The following is a 17,447-nucleotide window of genomic DNA, read 5'->3' as shown; positions in this document are numbered from 1 at the left end:
GCGAGAAGGAAGAATTTTATCTCTCTGAAACTGAGAAGTCAGAGGACAAGACATGTGAAGGCGCCTTTTCTAAAGATGACCTGACCTTAGTTGATGTGGTGCTTAAAGATGACACAACGGGTGAGGCTCTGGATGTGACCCCAGTTCGATGTAAGGAAACCTCGAAGTTGCAGTTTCCTGTATATTTGATGGAGACGGAGAGATTGGAACAGCAATACTCATAACGGGTTTTGAAGAATTTGTCAAGATATAGATATGTTGGCAAGAGATTATGAGAATTAATTGGAAATCCTGTAAATTGAGAGATTAGGAGGTTAGGTTTCCTAATGAGTTAATGTCTTCTTTAGGAATGAGTAAGTTTCTTAATGAGTTAGTGTCCTATTTAGAAATGAGTTAGTTTCCTCGCATAGTATCAGAGCTCTAAGCTCTTTTCTGGGAATTCTGCCTCTATTCTCTTCAGCCTTAATTGCTGAACGATCTTCCTTTCAGCCTTCATTACTGATCTTATTTTTTATTTCTCCTTCTTCTTTAATTCTAGCTTGAGCAGTCTTAATTGCTGCTGATTTCCTTCCTTCATCATGTCAACCTCCCAAACCACCGACACCACTGCCTCCAGCAATTCAAATCCACCCGAAGGGTCCAACTTTGTTCAGAAAATTGGAGAATTGCAGAATATTCAGGCCTCTTATAGACTCAATGGGAAGAACTACCTGAAATGGTCTCAATTTGTCCGCACATACATCAAGAGTAAAGGGAGACTTAATCACCTTCTTAGAATGGGACCAGTAAAGGATGACCCATTGTTTGAAGCATGGGATGAGAAGGATTTCATGATAATGTCTTGGCTATGGGATTCTATGGATCCCATAGCCAAGACATCGTTTGAAGCATGGGATGAGAAGGATTTCATGATAATGTCTTGGTTATGGGATTCTATGGATCCCATAATCAATGATACGTGTATATTTTTTGCTACAGCAAAGAAAATTTGGGATTTTATTCGTCGCACATATTCGAATGCCCATGATGCTGCCCAAGTGTACGAGATCAAATTAAGAACTACGGCCACTAAGCAAAAAAACAAATCTGTCACAGAATATGTAAACCTGCTAGGCAAGAACTTGATCATTACCGAGTTTTTAAAATTAAACACCCTGAGAATGCTGTTATCTTGAAGAGCTTCATTTAAAAAGACCAATTCTATGATTTTTTGGCTAGATTGAATTTTAAATTCGATTAGGTTAGGATTCAAATCCTTGGCAAGGAGGACACTCCTCCTCTATAAGAGACAATATCATTGATTCGAGCAGAAGAAAGCCGAAGGAGTGTTATGCTTCAAACACAACAAACCATGAACGAGTCAGCCCTAATACCAAAACCAAATCATCAAGAGAAAGGAAAAGGTAATCTAACTTAACACCCTAATAGAGAAAACTAGTGGAAGGATAACAAGGACAGTCTCTGGTGCACCTATTGCAAGAAGCCGAGGCACACAAAGGAAAAGTGTTGAAAACTGAATGGTAAGCCACCAAGTTGAGAATGGGGGAATCATGAGGGGCAACAAAGGCCTTAGGCACGTATGGTAGAGCAACCCAAAACTGAGGAAAATTTAGCAATAGGGAGATTCAACAATGAAGAAATTGAGAAGCTGTGAAACCTGCTGGGGTCTCTTGGGAAGCCTTCAGAAACTTGTTTTCTGCCTCTTACAGGTAAACCTTCATTCTCTTTTTGCATGAATGCCCCGGAAACATTATATACTAATTCTTAGATAATAGATTCTGATGCCACAAATCATGACCCCCATACTTTAACTCTTTCAAACCTATACTACATGCCCAAGTAATAGGAAAATTTTAGTGGCCAATGGCTCTTTAGCTACTGTTGCAGGATTCGGAGATATACATATCACATCTACCCTTACCCTTAAAAATGTCCTCCACACTCCGAAACTATCAACCAACCTGGTTTCCATTCAAAAACTAACCCATGATCATAAATGTTATGTCACTTTTTTCCCTTCTTATTGTGTTTTTGAGGATCAACATTCGGGGAGGAGGATTGGACTTGCTAAGTAAAAAAGCAGTCTTTACCACCTTGAATCATCAAAAAACGGTAGAAGCAATTTGTCCTTGGTTTTCTTCAATTCCACAAATAAAGATGTCATTTGGTTGTATCACCTACGCCTGGGTCATCCATCTTTTAGGATTTGAAAAGTCATATTTCCTCATTTGTTGCATGGATTAGATGTCTAAATTTCTTTGTAAAATTTGTGAATTAGTAAAACATGCCCGTGTATCTTTTTCTCTCAATGATAAAAGAACCTATCATCCTTTTCATTTAATTCATAGTGACAGCTACAATACCAAATGTTTCTGGGGCTCATTGGTTTGTATACTTAAGAGATGATTGCACTCGGGTTACTTAACTCTTTCTTCTTAAACAAAAATCTAATGTTAGCATTGTTATACCCAACTTCCACTCAATGGTTCAAAACCAATTTGGGGTTAAAATAAAAAGCTTTAGGACAGACAATGCTAGAGACTACTTTAACCAGATTTTATCACCCTATTTTCAATCACAGGGCATTATCCATGAATCATCATGTGTTAACACACCTCAGCAAAGCAGCTAAAAGAAAAAATGGCCACTTACTTAACACCACTCGAGTCTTACTCTTTCAAGGGAATGTTCCTAAGTCCTATTGGGGATAGACTGTTCTTACTACCACACACCTGATAAATAGACTTCCCTCACGAGTGTTAGACAACAAAAGTCTCATGGAGATCCTTAATAGTTTTTACCTTCACTTCAGAACTTCAAATGGCCTAACACCTAGAGTATTTGGGTGCATTGCCTTTGTTCATGTTCACAACCAACAAAGAAGCAAACTAGATCCCCGAGCCATAAAATGTGTTTTCCTTGATTACTCATCTACTCAAAAGGGATACAAGTGTTACAATCCTCCATCCAAAAAATTTTACATCTCTGCAGTATCACCTTCACAGAAAATAAACTTTTTTTCTCCAAGTTCTCTCTTCAAAGGGATACTTCAATGATGGAAGATAGTACTTGTGAGTCCTTTGAACCAATTAAAACCCTTGACCTTCCTCAGGTTCCAGTCCATGCTATTAAATCCGAGACCTCTTACCTAATCACATCTGAATCACCCAATTCTGCTGCTGAACCTATGTCACCTCTTGTCCATACCAGTGCAAGTCAAAAGTTACCAAGGTTCATTTAGGTGCATTCAAAGAGAAAGGTCGTTCCAAAACTGATACAAGTCCAAGAATCCAACCCAGACTCTAGAAATGAGATCATGGTAAGATCTGACGCACCTTTATATACACAATCTGTTAAAATACCTAATAATCCAAAAGATGACCTAGACCTTCCCATTACTGTGAGAAAAGATACCAGAGAATGCACCAAACAACCGCTTTACCCATTATCTCACAATGTCTCTCTTAAACACCTATCACCATCCTACAAAAAGTTCATTGTAAGTTTAAGTCATTAATATCTCTAACACTGTTTCTGAGGCATTGTCAAAAAGATGATGGAGGGATGCTATGAGAGAAGACATGAGTGCATTATAAAAGAATAAAACATGAGAGATTGTTGATAAACCAAAAGAGAAAAACATTGTTGATTGTAAATAGATTTTCACACTGAAATACAAGGCTGATGGATCTCCTAAGAGATATAAAACAAGATTGGTAGCCAAAAAATATACTCAAACTTATGGGATAGATTATCATTAGACTTTTGCTCCAGTTATAAAAATGAATACAGTGAGCATTCTATTGTCATTGGTTGCCCACTTCAGGTGGCAACTCCACAATATGATGTTAAAAATACATTTCTCCATGGTGATTTATACGAAGAGATATACATGAATATCCCACCGAGATTTGAGGGGGACACAGGTAACAAGGTATGCAAGCTGAAAAATGCTATTTATGGGTTAAAACAATCTCCTAAAGCATGGTTTGGGAGATTTGCATAAGTCATGAAGGAGTCGAGATATAAACAAAGCCAAGGTGACCACACTCTCTTCATTAAACATTCGACTGCAATGGGAGAAACTGCACTTCTAGTTTATGTGGACGACATCATTGTGACTGGAAATGATGAGAGAGAGATGCAGGAATTGACGCAGAGACTAGCAAAAGCATTCGAAATAAAGGAACTAGGAAAACTAAAGTATTTCTTCGGTATTGAGGTGGCATATTCCACACAAGGGATCTTCATATTTCAGCAAAAGTACGTGATTGATCTATTAACAAAAACAAGGAAGATTGGGTGTAAATCGGTCTCTATACCAATGGATCCAAACCATAAGTTGGGAGAAACTAAAGAAGAACCAACTTTTGATAAAAGAATGTACCAAAGGTTGGTTGGAAAACTCATATATCGTGCCAACACTCAGTCTAACATAGCATACTCAGTGAGCGTGATTAGTCAATTCATGCACGATCCAAGAGAACCTCATCTTCAAGCTACTTACAGAGTACTGCATTACTTGAAAGGCAATCTAGGGAAAGGAATTTTGTTCAAGAAGAACGAGACTCTTGCTCTAGAAGCTTACACCGATCCTGACTATGCAAGTTCTCTAGTGGACAAAAGATCAACTACAAGGTATTGTACTTTTCTTAGAGGCAATTTGGTAATGTGGAAGAGCTAGAAACAGAATGTGGTGGCAAGATCATCCGCAGAATCAGAGTTCAGGGCCATTGCTCAGGGATTATGTGAGCTACTTTGGTTGAAGATTACTCTAGATGATTTGAGAGTCAAATGGGATGGACCTATGAAGCTCTATTGTGACAACAAGTCAGTTATCAATATTTCTCATAATCCTATGCAACACGATAAGACAAAGCATATCAAAATTGATAGACATTTCATCAAAGAAAAACTGGAGGAAGGGTTAGCATGTATGTCTTATGTTCCATCAAAACGTCAAATAGCTGATGTTCTAACAAAGGGGCTGAACAGTTCGAATTTCCATGATCTTGTATTCAAACTGGGAATGGAAGATATCTATTCCTTAACTTGAGGGAGAGTGTCAAGATATAGATATGCTCGCAAGAGATTAGGAGAATTAATTAAAAATCCTATAAATTGAGGGATTATGAGGTTAGGTTTCCTTATGAGTTAGTGTCTTATTTAGGAATAAGTAGGTTTCCTGATGAGTTAGTGTCCTATTTAAGAATGCGTTCGTTTCCTAATTTTTCCTCTTGTAACCTACTATATAATACCATGTATTATCAATTCAGAAATAGAGATCTTTCTTTTCTTCTCATATTTCCTCACAGAATTTTTTTGAAGATAAGCAAAATGTTTGGGGTTTCTTTTACAAGTCTTGAAGATAAAGTATTAAGCCTAATTCAAGAAATTGAAAATAGATACGAAAGGAATGGGTATGATATGCCTGTCACTGGGAATTCTAGTAAGAAGCAAGGGGAAAGGGGTAACAGAGAACTAAAGAGATTGCAATGTTTGGTAAATTATAAGGGTAAGAAGGAGAAAAGAAATGAGGAGGGTGAAGTGATCCTAAAATTGAACTAATGATTGAGAAAATAATATCATGGAATGCGAAGGGTCTTAACGATAGATAGAAAAGAGGGGTGATTAGGGGTTGTTTAAAGAGATGAAAGCCTCATATTATCTATTTTCAAGAAACAAAAATGGAGGAGATGGGGCAAGTGATTGTTCACAGTTTATGGCATGAAGACAACATACAATGGTGTTGCCTACCGGCAGTTGGGGCGGCCGGGCGTTTATTAATTGCATGGAAGAGGAATAAATTTAAATGCAACAATATCTTAAAAGGCAGTGTGTCGCTGTCTTGTCTCTTTGAGGTTAGTGGCAAGGGTGAAAAATGGGCGTTTACCGATGCCTACTGTCGTAGTAATGGGGTGGAGAGGAATTTATTGTAGGATGATTTGGAGGTGTGTACGAATCAATGAGGAGATAAATGGATAATAAGGGGCGATTATAATATGATCCTGAGAAGAGAGGAACAGTCAGGAGGGGGTAATTTTAATGCCGAGGTGGAGCAATGTAACACCCCGCACTTTTGTACTTCATGTGGTATTAAAACTTCATTTTATTCGGGCTTTTGGTCATTAAATTTATGCGGCGTAATATTATTTCGTTCTATATTTTATTTTGGATTTCTGCTGTTATTCCTTAATTTATAAAATTTTATTTTATTATTATTATTTTATTTTATTTTGTTTTATTTTAAAATTGTTGAGGATTTCAAATTAAAAGAGAGAATGAAAGAAAATTTAGAAAAAAAAAATTTGTTGTGGGAAAAGCCCAACTCGGCGGGCCTACCCGCACGCTCGTGCGTCTAGCCAGTTGGGCGTGTGCACAGGCGCACGACCCATCAACCTGGCACCCACGCCGCGCCATGGTTGTGCACGAGTCCCCCATGCAAACGTGCATATTGAGCGCGCATGGCCCAACGCACGCTCTGCATGCGCAGATCCCGCGTGCTGGCCTGTTGCATCAGGTGCGAAGCTCCGGGAGCGCCTGTGTGACGCGACCGCGCATGTCAGTGCCCACAGCAAACTTAGACCACGTGCGGCGCCTCGATCCCCACGGCGTCGTCACTGCCGCCCTACACTGCCGTCACCATCACCGCCTTGGGAGTCGAGCCTCCCCTTAACCAATTGTGTCATGATGACATCATCATTTTCTCTCTCACGGATTCGCAACACTTGTCGCAAATCTGACAGTTCCCTTCCTTTATAAATAGAGACCTCCTCCACTACTCTTTCTTACTCATTTTCACTCTCAAAGACCAAAATTCTAGAGAGAGAAAGGAGGAAAATTGAAGAGAATAGATACTAGCTTACAAAGAGTCGTCAATATCAGTAAGGGATTCAATATTTCCTTACACATTCTAAGATGCATTTTAAAAAAAATAAAGAAATTAATATTGATTTTATTGCATGATTGTAGCGTGATTTTTAAATAAATGAATGTTGATTTTATTGCATTATTGTAGCATGATTTTGAAGGTGTGATGAGTTATTAATTATGATAATTATTTTAATTATACATGCATCATATAAACACTAGTTTGTTATTTCATGAACGAAGTTGAAATGCAATTGATACAAGAACAGATTACATGAAATTGTTAACATGGCATGAAAAACAAGAATGGATACATGAAATATGAATTAATCCGTTACACTGTTTTATCTACTTTTGTTGCCCCCACCCTATCTGAAAAGACGTAATATAACCACTTCCTGTGGATGACGACGCAAAAGTGCGTAGGATATCTTAGGACTACTGTGGCGAAGTACGGTCACGGTCCTAATCTTTAGGACCACAGTGGTTGGCACGACCGTGATTATAAATCGTGCTATGGTGTGACGAGTCGCAAATCACGTATGGTGTAACGAACCACAAATCAGTTATGGTGCAACGAGCCGCAAATCTGTTGTGATTGAACAAACTGTAAATTGTCGTTAGTATCACCATAGTGATAGTTGGGAGTCTATATTAGTCAGTAAATAAAAAGTCGTAATGGGCTTCACACGAAGTATAGTAAAAGACTTAATAACAGTTATTATTCTTATTTGTTTGATTTTTTCTCACTTGATGAGTTATTTGTATTATTATGTTGTTTGATGATCTTGATATTAAATGTTTTTTTACATTAATTCTACTCGTATGGATCGTTGAAAATGGTAAGTAGAAAAATGTATTTTTCTTAAACGCTTTTTATTTTATAAAATTTCTTAGTTATGTCAAATTAATGCTATATGCCTTACTGAGTTCCATAAAACTCACCTTTTATACGCTGGGCCCGCACAGATGACGTCGAAGAGGATGTTTGTTATGAGTTGTCCGCCGAGTTACCCCTTGAAGCTTGCCTAGATCCCATGGATCCATTATCGTTGACGAGTGCATGTCTTGTTTCGCACACTAATGAGTCCATTTATATAATGATAGAAGTGGTTATCTTTTATATTTTGTTATTTTATATTTTGTCGTCACTTCTGGTCCTCCTTATATATGTACTTGGGAACTCACATATTTTGTAAGGGATTTTGTATTGAAAATTTTCCGCTGCATATATTCTATTTAATGCACTCGTATTCTGTATTGGTATCTGGCACCCTTACACTCTAACTAGTATTGAGAATGTCACAAAGAGCTTAGGGAAGTGGTGGACAGGCTGAACCTGGTGGATCTTCCTTTATTGGGAGGAAAGTGGACATGGTCAAATTCCACAGAGAATCCATCTTGAACGAGGATCGACCGTTTTTTAATCTCAAATGAGCTTTTAAGGCAACTTCCTGGTCTGAGTCAGAAGGTACTCCAGTGCACAATTTCTTATCATTTCCCCATCTACCTTATACCGGATGGCATCATATGGGGCCCGATACCATTCAGATTTGACAATAAATGGCTCAAGATGGATAGATTCAAGGAGTATGGTAGAAACGTTTTGGAATAGTATGCAGATAAGGAGAATTGCAAGCTTTAAGCTTGCCTCCGAACTTAAGGCGCTACAGAATAAGATAAAAAAGTGGACCAAGGAGTTTGGGGATAAATTAGAGGAGAGCACTCGGCCTTATATTAGTGAGCTTGCTAAACTGGACATGAGGGAGATGGAGGGGCCTTTGTGCGTAGGGGATAGAGATAGACGAGATGTAGTAAGAAAAGGGGTGGCCTACAACATGAATTTAGAAACAATATCATGTAGGCAAAAGGCTAAGGAGAAGTGGCTTAAAAAAGGTGACCATAACACTAAGTATTTCCACTGCTTTGCTAATTATAGAAGGAAATGCAATTACTTAGAGGAGATAAACATTAATAGTGTGGTGATCAGAGGCAACTCAGAAATAAGGGACAAAGGCAAGGATTACTTTCAGCAACTGTACGAAGAGAATGAGAGATGCAGACCTATGCTGCACAATCTGGACTTTAAGCAGATTAGGGCCAATAGTCGTGAGGGGATTGAGAAAAGATTTACTGAGGAAGAGGTGGTTGGTTGTGTTATGGACTATAATGGTGGTAAGGCTTTGGGTCCCGACAGGTTCAATACGAAATTTGTACAAGCGTTTTGAGAGGTTTTGAAGGCTGATCTGATGGCTGTTTTTGAGGAATTCTATAGCTCGGGGTCACTTATTAAAGCTATTAATGTCACCTTTCTTGTCCTTATCCTTATCGATGGTGCAAATGGTATTAGGGATTTTCAGCCGATCAGTCTTGTTGGATGTATTTATAAACTTATATCCAAGGTGTTGACTAGGAGAATGAGTAGGGTGTTGGGTGAGGTAGTTGGGGAAAACCAAAATGCGTTTGTGGAAGGAAGACAAACTCTTGATGCGGTGTTAGTGGCAAATGAGATTGTGGATGACTTGGTGGGACAAAAGTGAGGAGTCTAGTGCAAACTTGACATGGAGAAGGCCTATGATTATATCAGCTGGGAGTTTGTTAATTACATGCTTGAGAGGCTCAGTTTTGGTAGTAAATAGAGGAATTGGGTTATGTCTTGCATATCTACTGCGTCATGTGCTGTAATGGTGAATGGAGGACCTTCTTTCTTTAAGGCATCTAAGGGGCTGCGTCAAGGTAATCCATTATCCCCACTTCTTTTTATCGTTGTGATGGAAGCCTTCAGTAGGCCTCTGGACAGAGCTAGTGATCTCAATCTGTTTAAAGGCATTTCTGTGGGCAGGGGGGAGGTAGAGGTGTCGGTCTCTCATTTATTTTTTGCTGATGATGCCCTCATCCTTTGCAAACCTGATCTATCTTCCATGTTGCATTTGAGATGCATTTTGTTATGTTTTCAATTGGTCTCTGGATTGAGAATAAATATGAGAAAATATGAACTGATTAGAATTTGGGATAGAAGTGATGAAAAAACACTGGTTGGGGTCTTGGGGTGAGTAATAGTTTTGCCTATCAGGTATTTGGGACTTCCCCTTGGTGCTAAATACAAGGATGTGAACACTTGGAATCCTGTTTTGGAGCTGTTTGAGAGGAAATTAGCGGGGTGGAAAAGAAATTTCCTATCCAAAAGGGGCAAGACTCACGCTTACCAAAAGCACTTGGTGAATTTGCCGACATATTATCTCTTGGTGCTGACCATACCAGCCAACATCACTACAAAAATCTAAAAAATTCAATATCGGTTTTTGTGGGGAGATGAGGAAAAGAGGAGATATTATTTGGTGAAGTGGGGGGAAGTGAAAAAACCTAGTTGGGAAGGGGGCCTTGGCTTAAGATTGATCGGGGATATGAATTCTGCTCTGCAGGGGAAATGGTTGTGGAGGTTTACTAAAGAGGAGGGCAGGCTGTGGAGGAGAGTAGTGGAGGCTAGGTGGGGGAAGCTATGAAAGGCTCTTTTAGACCTCACAGATTGAGCTTGTGGAAGAAGATCTGTGGGGGCTACAATACTTTTGCAGAATGCCTTAGATGGAAACTGGGTAATGGCGCTTAGATCAGATTTTGGAAGGATGTTTGGATGGGTGATACTAAACTGATGGATTGTTTTGTCTATTTTTGCAATAGCACATGATAAAGACATCCATGTGGACAAAATTAATTTATGTGGGTTCTAGCGAGGGTGGGGACTGGAGCGTGCAGGTGTGCAGTAATTTACAAGACTGGGAGGTGGAGGAATATTGTAACCTATTGAGCTTACTATCTGGGATCAGTATGGGAACTCAGAAGGATGATAGACTATGGAACTTGAACAAGGACGGAATTTTCTCAGTGAAATCATTTTACAATTTTTTTAACTAGCAGAGAGGCAGGGGAAGACGCCAGAATTCTGTATAAGCAAATTTGGAGATCGAATGCTCCACCTATAGTGGCTTTTTTTCATGGGAAGCTGGTAGGAAATGCATTTTAACAATTGATATGCTGAGGAGAAGGGGTGACATTATGGTTAATAGATTTTTTTTTGTGTAAAAACGGTGAAGAGTCTTGTAATCATATTCTGTTGTGGTGTCCTACTGTTTATAGCATTTGGCCCATGATTTATGGTTTAATGGGTTTCAACTGGGTCATGACTGGGAATGTGAGGGAGAAATAGTGGGCTTGGGCTGGTGTGTGTAAAAAGAAAAAATTGTTACAGTTAACTCCACTATCTATCTTTTGGGTGGTTTGGAAGAATGGAAATTTAAGGGCTTTTAAGGGTATTGAGAAAGATTTTGTTAGTATTGGGGATACTTGGCTTTATACTTTTGGCTATATGATTTTGGGTCATGATGTTAAGGAGCTTGATGATTTTGGAATTGTATTGACACATTTGATTGACATGTAATTATCTTATACACGGGAGTACCCCATTGGTACAATGTTAATAATACTTTACTAATTTTTATTTCAAAAAAAAAGTCCCAAGAGTCTTCAGCAAAACAGAACTAAGCCCGTCCAATCAATGACTCACTCTTGCACAATATGGGCTAGAGAGACTTTCACATGAAGGCCCATTGTTGGATAAACTGTAATTCCAGTAACTCACACTATCTGCGGTAGACATGAATTTACTAACTGCATCATGTTTATCTACTAGAAAATAAGAAAAGATCATGAAAGTCCTTTCTAGACCAAATATCTTTACAACATGCATTTTGACAGAGAAGCATTTCCTGAAGACATTCCATCTTGAATAAATAAAAATAATAAAATCAACCCAGCTCATGCTGATAATCTTCTATAATCCAAAACCAGGAGTTATATGCACGTCAGTAGGATCCACCTAACTCTTCTTTACCAATATGCAATAGCTACCACTATCCTCCACAGATGAAAACCAGTTACTTCCTTTTATAACTAATATTAAAATCCAAACTAAGGCCACTCATCTGAACAAGCAACAGATAGGAACCATAAACAATTTGCTAGTGAAAGAAGAGGAAATATATATATATATAAGTAATCACAAATGAAATAAGAGAAATGTTCTCACACAAGAAAATAAAAAGACAAATGTTAACTCATACCTCTCTTTTGAAAGTTTATAAAAATTGGAAATGTGGGCCCATAATGTCTTTTCAAAGGTCTCCCAAGTTCTATCAACATCTTCAAAATATTCTCTGGTTTCCAGTGGGAAAAAGTCATTACAAATAAAAATGCTTTTATGTATCATCCAGTGGAGACTATTGGATTGAAGAAAAATCTTAAGTACACTCAGCAAACAAAAAAAAACATCTGAAATAGTGTTCTAGCTAACTGAAAAAGATGCAGATACCAAGCTAATTTTCTTTCCTCTCTTCTAGCATCTGTTATCATACTGGGAAATAACCCTCCAACCATCCTAAAGAAAAAAGAAAAAGCCAATGAAAGAAATGTCCACATTAATTTGAGAAAAAGTACTGACCTTAGTCTGCCAACCTCTTCTTTGTGAGATGCAGCTGCTGCTAAAGCAAACCTCCGCTTCCCATCAAGTGCTGTTAACCTCTATGAAAAAGTAGAAATGGAAAAAGAAGTAGTTAAGCATGAGTTATATGAAATTCGCAAAAGCCACATTTAAAAATAATAGTAGGGAAACATTTTCACCTCATAAGTGTTTACAATTTCTTTATCATCACTCAAAGAATCTCGTGCCTCAGCAGCTTCAACAGAAATGGACATCATACCTTCAACATCCTATAAAAGGGCAACACGTGATATAGACAGCAACAATACAGAAAACAAGGACAAAATGCAGCAAAATGGTGAAGATGTACAACTCATAAAAGAGTGTTTTCCAGATGGGAACTTGCATTTTCATGCGGGCTAGCAGGTATAGTAATTCCTATCTGATTATTTTTTTAGAAAGCCAAGATTGGTGATGGCCAACAAGTGAAGTCACCTACCTTCAGGGTTGTGTTTAAGTTATTTCTGGCATTGCTAAGAAGCTTTATCTGGTCATGATTTTCAATCAACGTTTGGCATTCTTGACAGAGTCTGATTTCATAAGAAGGTTATATTAGCCAAGGGAAACATGTAAATAGTTAAATAGTTCACACCATATATCAGCCATATCTCATAAAGAACATACTTCTCAATTGAAATGAAATTCTCACGAAGCTGATTTATTGTCTTTTGAGATAGGGAAAGTGATTCTAGCCCAGCTTGAGCTTGTTCAACCTGAAGTATGCAGTATTCTTTGAAAATAAGATATTGACAAGAAAATCTACAAGAGAGTAATAAGATTAATCTTTTTGTCTGTTGCTCTTCTACTTTTTCAGATTCTTTCAATTTTTCAAAGGTGGAGATATAAATTTTACCTGCTCTGCAACCATTGTGCTAAGTTGAGCATCATTTGCCTGAACCAAGAGCAGTCTCAAAAAGATCAATAACTAAATGCCAAATTACACCAAAAAAACCAAACTTCCTGGTATACCACTCAAATCTTAAAGTATATTCTCCTCTGCTATACAAATTAGCTTTTATAGAACCTTTCTGAATATATACTTAGTTCAATCATAACAGGATAAAAAATATTCTAAATCAGTTCCATTTAAAACTGAAACAATAAGTTTTAATTCCACAAAAATGGATAAAATTTGAAATGTATCATTTCAACTTTCAATTGGCGTAGGTTGTGTTTGGTTTAATACTCATGTAATTATTAAAGCATTCCTATTTCTAATTCCCATCTTAACCTCATTTTGTCTAATTAGAACATAATTTGTGGTGTTATCTCCATTTTGCATTCTTAACTGTGAAAATTTAACTCTCCCTTCATATGTAGGAATTTAATTCCCACCATCAAGAAATTCAATGTGGGTTGATGGTAAACTATTCACAACTAATTATCTTCTAGTTATGCATAATATGACTAATATGAAAATTAAACTAGGGATTCGCTGTGAATTGATTGGGATCTGAACCCAGTGAACTGTTAATAGTTGAATTTTTATTATCTTGAAATTGAATTTTCATCTTTTCATGATTGAAACAAGTACATACCTTTACATGAATTCTACAAAATTGTCCATTTCACTGATACATGCCTAAAATCGGAATTCATTTACAATAATCTACATTTTTCCAGTGGAACCTACGCAATCATCCTCTTATACCCTTTGATGGAGATATAATTCTCATGTCTTAACTATCAATAATTAAAATTTAGAGTAACCAGCCAACAATATACTTTTATGGCTAACAAATTCAACATTGAGTTCCGCCTATTTTGGCCTACAAAGTCTTATAGATAAAATCACCTAAAATTTCAGATGGATAGTACAATGAGCCAGGGAATTGAATCCGTTTACTGACATTAATACTGAAATATGTATTAACTACCGCGCATTATTTTCCAAGGGCAACAATTAAATAATCCAAATATTCGACATAAAGACCGAAATTTCAATATTCAACACAGAACTAAAAAACATTCTGATATTCAAGAGGAAACTGAAATTTAAAATTGACTAGTCGGCACCTGTTGTCGAGTAATGTAATCAGCCTTGATCGATGAAATAGACTGCAAAAGTTCAGGAAGCGGCAGTAGCTTCGCGACCTCGCGGACAGCTGCTTCCTTCGCTTCCACGCCTAGATCCTCTACCATCATCTTTGCTGACAACAATACCTTCTTGCAAAATAATATCAAATTTGGAGGAATTTATACTGGTTGATTCAGCATATGACGCGGAATTCAAAGCAAGATACGGTGAAATCGGCGTCTGCTAGGAAAGCCAACGTGAAGCAAATGGAAGGAACTAAAAAGAAACCGATGCCCTAGAGAGAAATTTAAGATTGAACAATGTACTATATGTCTACAAGGAGATCTGCATTCTCTACAGAGCAATATGGTAAATACCCAGAAAATGGTTGTACGGTTTTTGTTTGTGGGGATAAATATATAACAAGTCCTCATATTACTTTTGTTTGTTTATTTAATTCTTTATATTATTATTTTGTTTATTTAAATACCTAATTCTTTTAAAATACATTAAAAATGTCTATATTGTTAAATATTATTTTAATTTTTGATGAGAAATTGTCAAGTATTATTGACGTAGTATCTAAATGGACGAGAGCCAAAAAAATTTAACCTGACATCAACGTAGATGTCATGTTGGACGAATGTATTTTTACACTTTTTTCCTTTTTTTTTTTCCTAATTTCTTCTCCTCCTTCCTTCCGTGCAAGGTCACCATATTTCAAAAAAATTTAAATTTATTCATAAAGCTGGTTTTATAGAAAGTTTAAAGTGGGTTTTAAAATTCTATTAATATAGAAAGTAAATGTATAACTAAGAAAAAAAATTTGTAGAGCAAAAAATAGTTACCGTGTGGTATATATGAGGAAAGAAGAACAAATGGCACTGCAAAATATCAAAAGTAAAAAATTTAATGAACATATTATTTAGTAAAGTGGTAAATATGATTGTTGACCTGTTCTAAATTCAATCTGTACCGTCTCAACATCTTTTAAGTAATTATATTTAGGATTTTTGTCAATTAATTATGCACATCAAGTAATTTAATTTAATTATAAATTTCATATCTCTATTATTTATTTTTTGTTTCTAAATTTTAAAATATTGAAGAAGTAAATATAAAAAAAATATTTATTCCAAAAAGAAGCATTATAGTGATATGTTGTTTCTCTACATATTTAGTGGATGTGATTAAATTTGATTGTCAAATTATGTTGTTAAATTACGTTATTTTTTATTTTTCTATGAGATTTTATGAAATTTTTAAATATAAAAAAAATTAGTTTATGAGTGTTTTAAAATTGAAGGTTCTTTAAAATTGTTCTTGAACTTATGTATGCATTTCATAATGTGATAAGAGAGATATATTTTAGACAATGATTTTATTCGAAATACAAATAGAATATAATGAGTTTTAAATTTATTATGTGAACTTATATGTGTAAATTATTGTGTATAAAAGGTTATTAAATTAGTTAGTACTAGTTAAACGTGATCCGATATAGTTAAGAATATATTTGGTCTTAATGCATCAAATTAACGTGTTGGGTTTATTTTTATGTGTATAGACCAAATCAGTAATTCTTAATTTTGTTATTGATCAAATTAGGAATATAAAAAATTCACATGTAGAGTTTGCCAATAAATAAGCGGTTAAATCCCTAAATTTCACTTATGATTTTTTTTTTATATTTTAATATCTCAACTCTAAAAATAGAGAGAGAGTGAGAACTCAAATATTACGTTCTAAGTTAAAAGATTTATCATAGTATATATAAATTTACTCCGTCACAGATTCAGATACGCTCTCGTTATATATCTAATTTCTTTAATTTAATATGAGTATGTTTATTTAGATTTTAAATCTAGTTTTGAAATACCTACAAGTGATATCATAACCACCCCATATTAGATCTTTAATGTAAGTATTTTTGAATTCAGCTTACTGATTTTTTGCATTAAAATTCCGCATTCAATGTATGAAAATACATAGTTTTAGGTTTTAACTTTTTGATCAATTTTTAAACAAAATTATGGATTCAAAAACAATTTTTTATTTTTTTAAATATAATTTTTTTGATTTTATGGATTCAGATCTATTTTTCAAAAATTATAAAAAAAATTATATATATGTGTATATATATATTGCAAATTTTTTTTTATGAAGCCGAATAGCTTCACTGATTGTCAAGACCAGACCAATCAGTGAAGAAAAGCACATGTATATATATGTGTTAGCCTTTGTGTGTGTGTATATATATATAAAGGAAATAAGAAGAAAATTGATGAGAGCGTGGACATGGATCATATTGGCGGTAGGAATATCTCAATGCCAAGTGACATTATGAGGGGGAGAGCTAAAAGATTACAACAAATGTTCCAATTTTTTATCAAAACGTGGATCAATGAGAAAGATAGGTTTGGACCCATTAAAGAAGTTCAAAAAAAGAAGACAACATGACCATTAACCCAATTGTATAATAATATATATTATTCACCTCAAGTGCAAGAGGGAAATAAACATGAAAAAAATTCTGCAAGACATGAAAAAGAAAAATTCTCATGAAATTTTATTTATTGATAATGTAGAAAATCTTTACAATTAAAGATCAACCAAGAGGAGAAATTGCTCTAAAATTACAAGCTATCTTGAGAAAGCAGAAAACTTTTTAAATGCTAAATCTCGCAGAAAAGGAAAATACTTGAGAAAGATGGAAATAACTTGGCAGAATCTCTTCCCCTAAATCAACCACAATTAATTAAGATATTTCCTATTTAAAAATTTTTTTAATATAAAAATCATATATATCATATTTTAGTTGTAATTTTATTAATTTTTGTTAGTTTTCTATTTTAGTCTAAATTTAATTTCCTATGTAATTTTTATCATTAATTAGAAGATTATTTTTTCTTCCTTATTATTTACATGGCTTATACTATAAATAGGTTTTCAATTCAGAGTTGTAATTTAATTCAGAATTTTTACCTTATTAATAAAATTTAGATATTCTTGTTTTAACCTTTCAAG

At 35.5% G+C, this 17,447-nt stretch overlaps 1 protein-coding gene across 1 annotated transcript in view; it reads right to left on the bottom strand.

The window, feature by feature from the left end:
- The window catches only part of SEC6, a 43,417-nt gene extending 28,601 nt beyond the window's left edge, over window positions 1-14,816 (bottom strand). Inside the window, exons 1-7 of the mRNA XM_088220530.1 lie at window positions 14,420-14,816; window positions 13,257-13,295; window positions 13,028-13,116; window positions 12,843-12,933; window positions 12,544-12,633; window positions 12,365-12,444; window positions 11,988-12,080 (exon numbers count right to left, since the gene is read on the bottom strand). Coding sequence (XP_088076656.1) covers window positions 11,988-12,080; window positions 12,365-12,444; window positions 12,544-12,633; window positions 12,843-12,933; window positions 13,028-13,116; window positions 13,257-13,295; window positions 14,420-14,548 — 611 coding nt within the window. The 5' untranslated portion in view covers window positions 14,549-14,816. The remainder of the gene's footprint in view (window positions 1-11,987; window positions 12,081-12,364; window positions 12,445-12,543; window positions 12,634-12,842; window positions 12,934-13,027; window positions 13,117-13,256; window positions 13,296-14,419) is intronic.
- Between the last annotated feature and the right edge of the window lie 2,631 nt (window positions 14,817-17,447).

This window comes from Carica papaya, chromosome 1 (genome assembly GCF_054855325.1).
Source record: "Carica papaya isolate Zhongbai chromosome 1, ASM5485532v1, whole genome shotgun sequence".
Classification (NCBI taxonomy): Eukaryota; Viridiplantae; Streptophyta; class Magnoliopsida; order Brassicales; family Caricaceae; genus Carica; species Carica papaya.
Note: the sequence above shows the minus strand (reverse complement) of the source record. Positions and strands in the feature narration are given on the sequence as shown.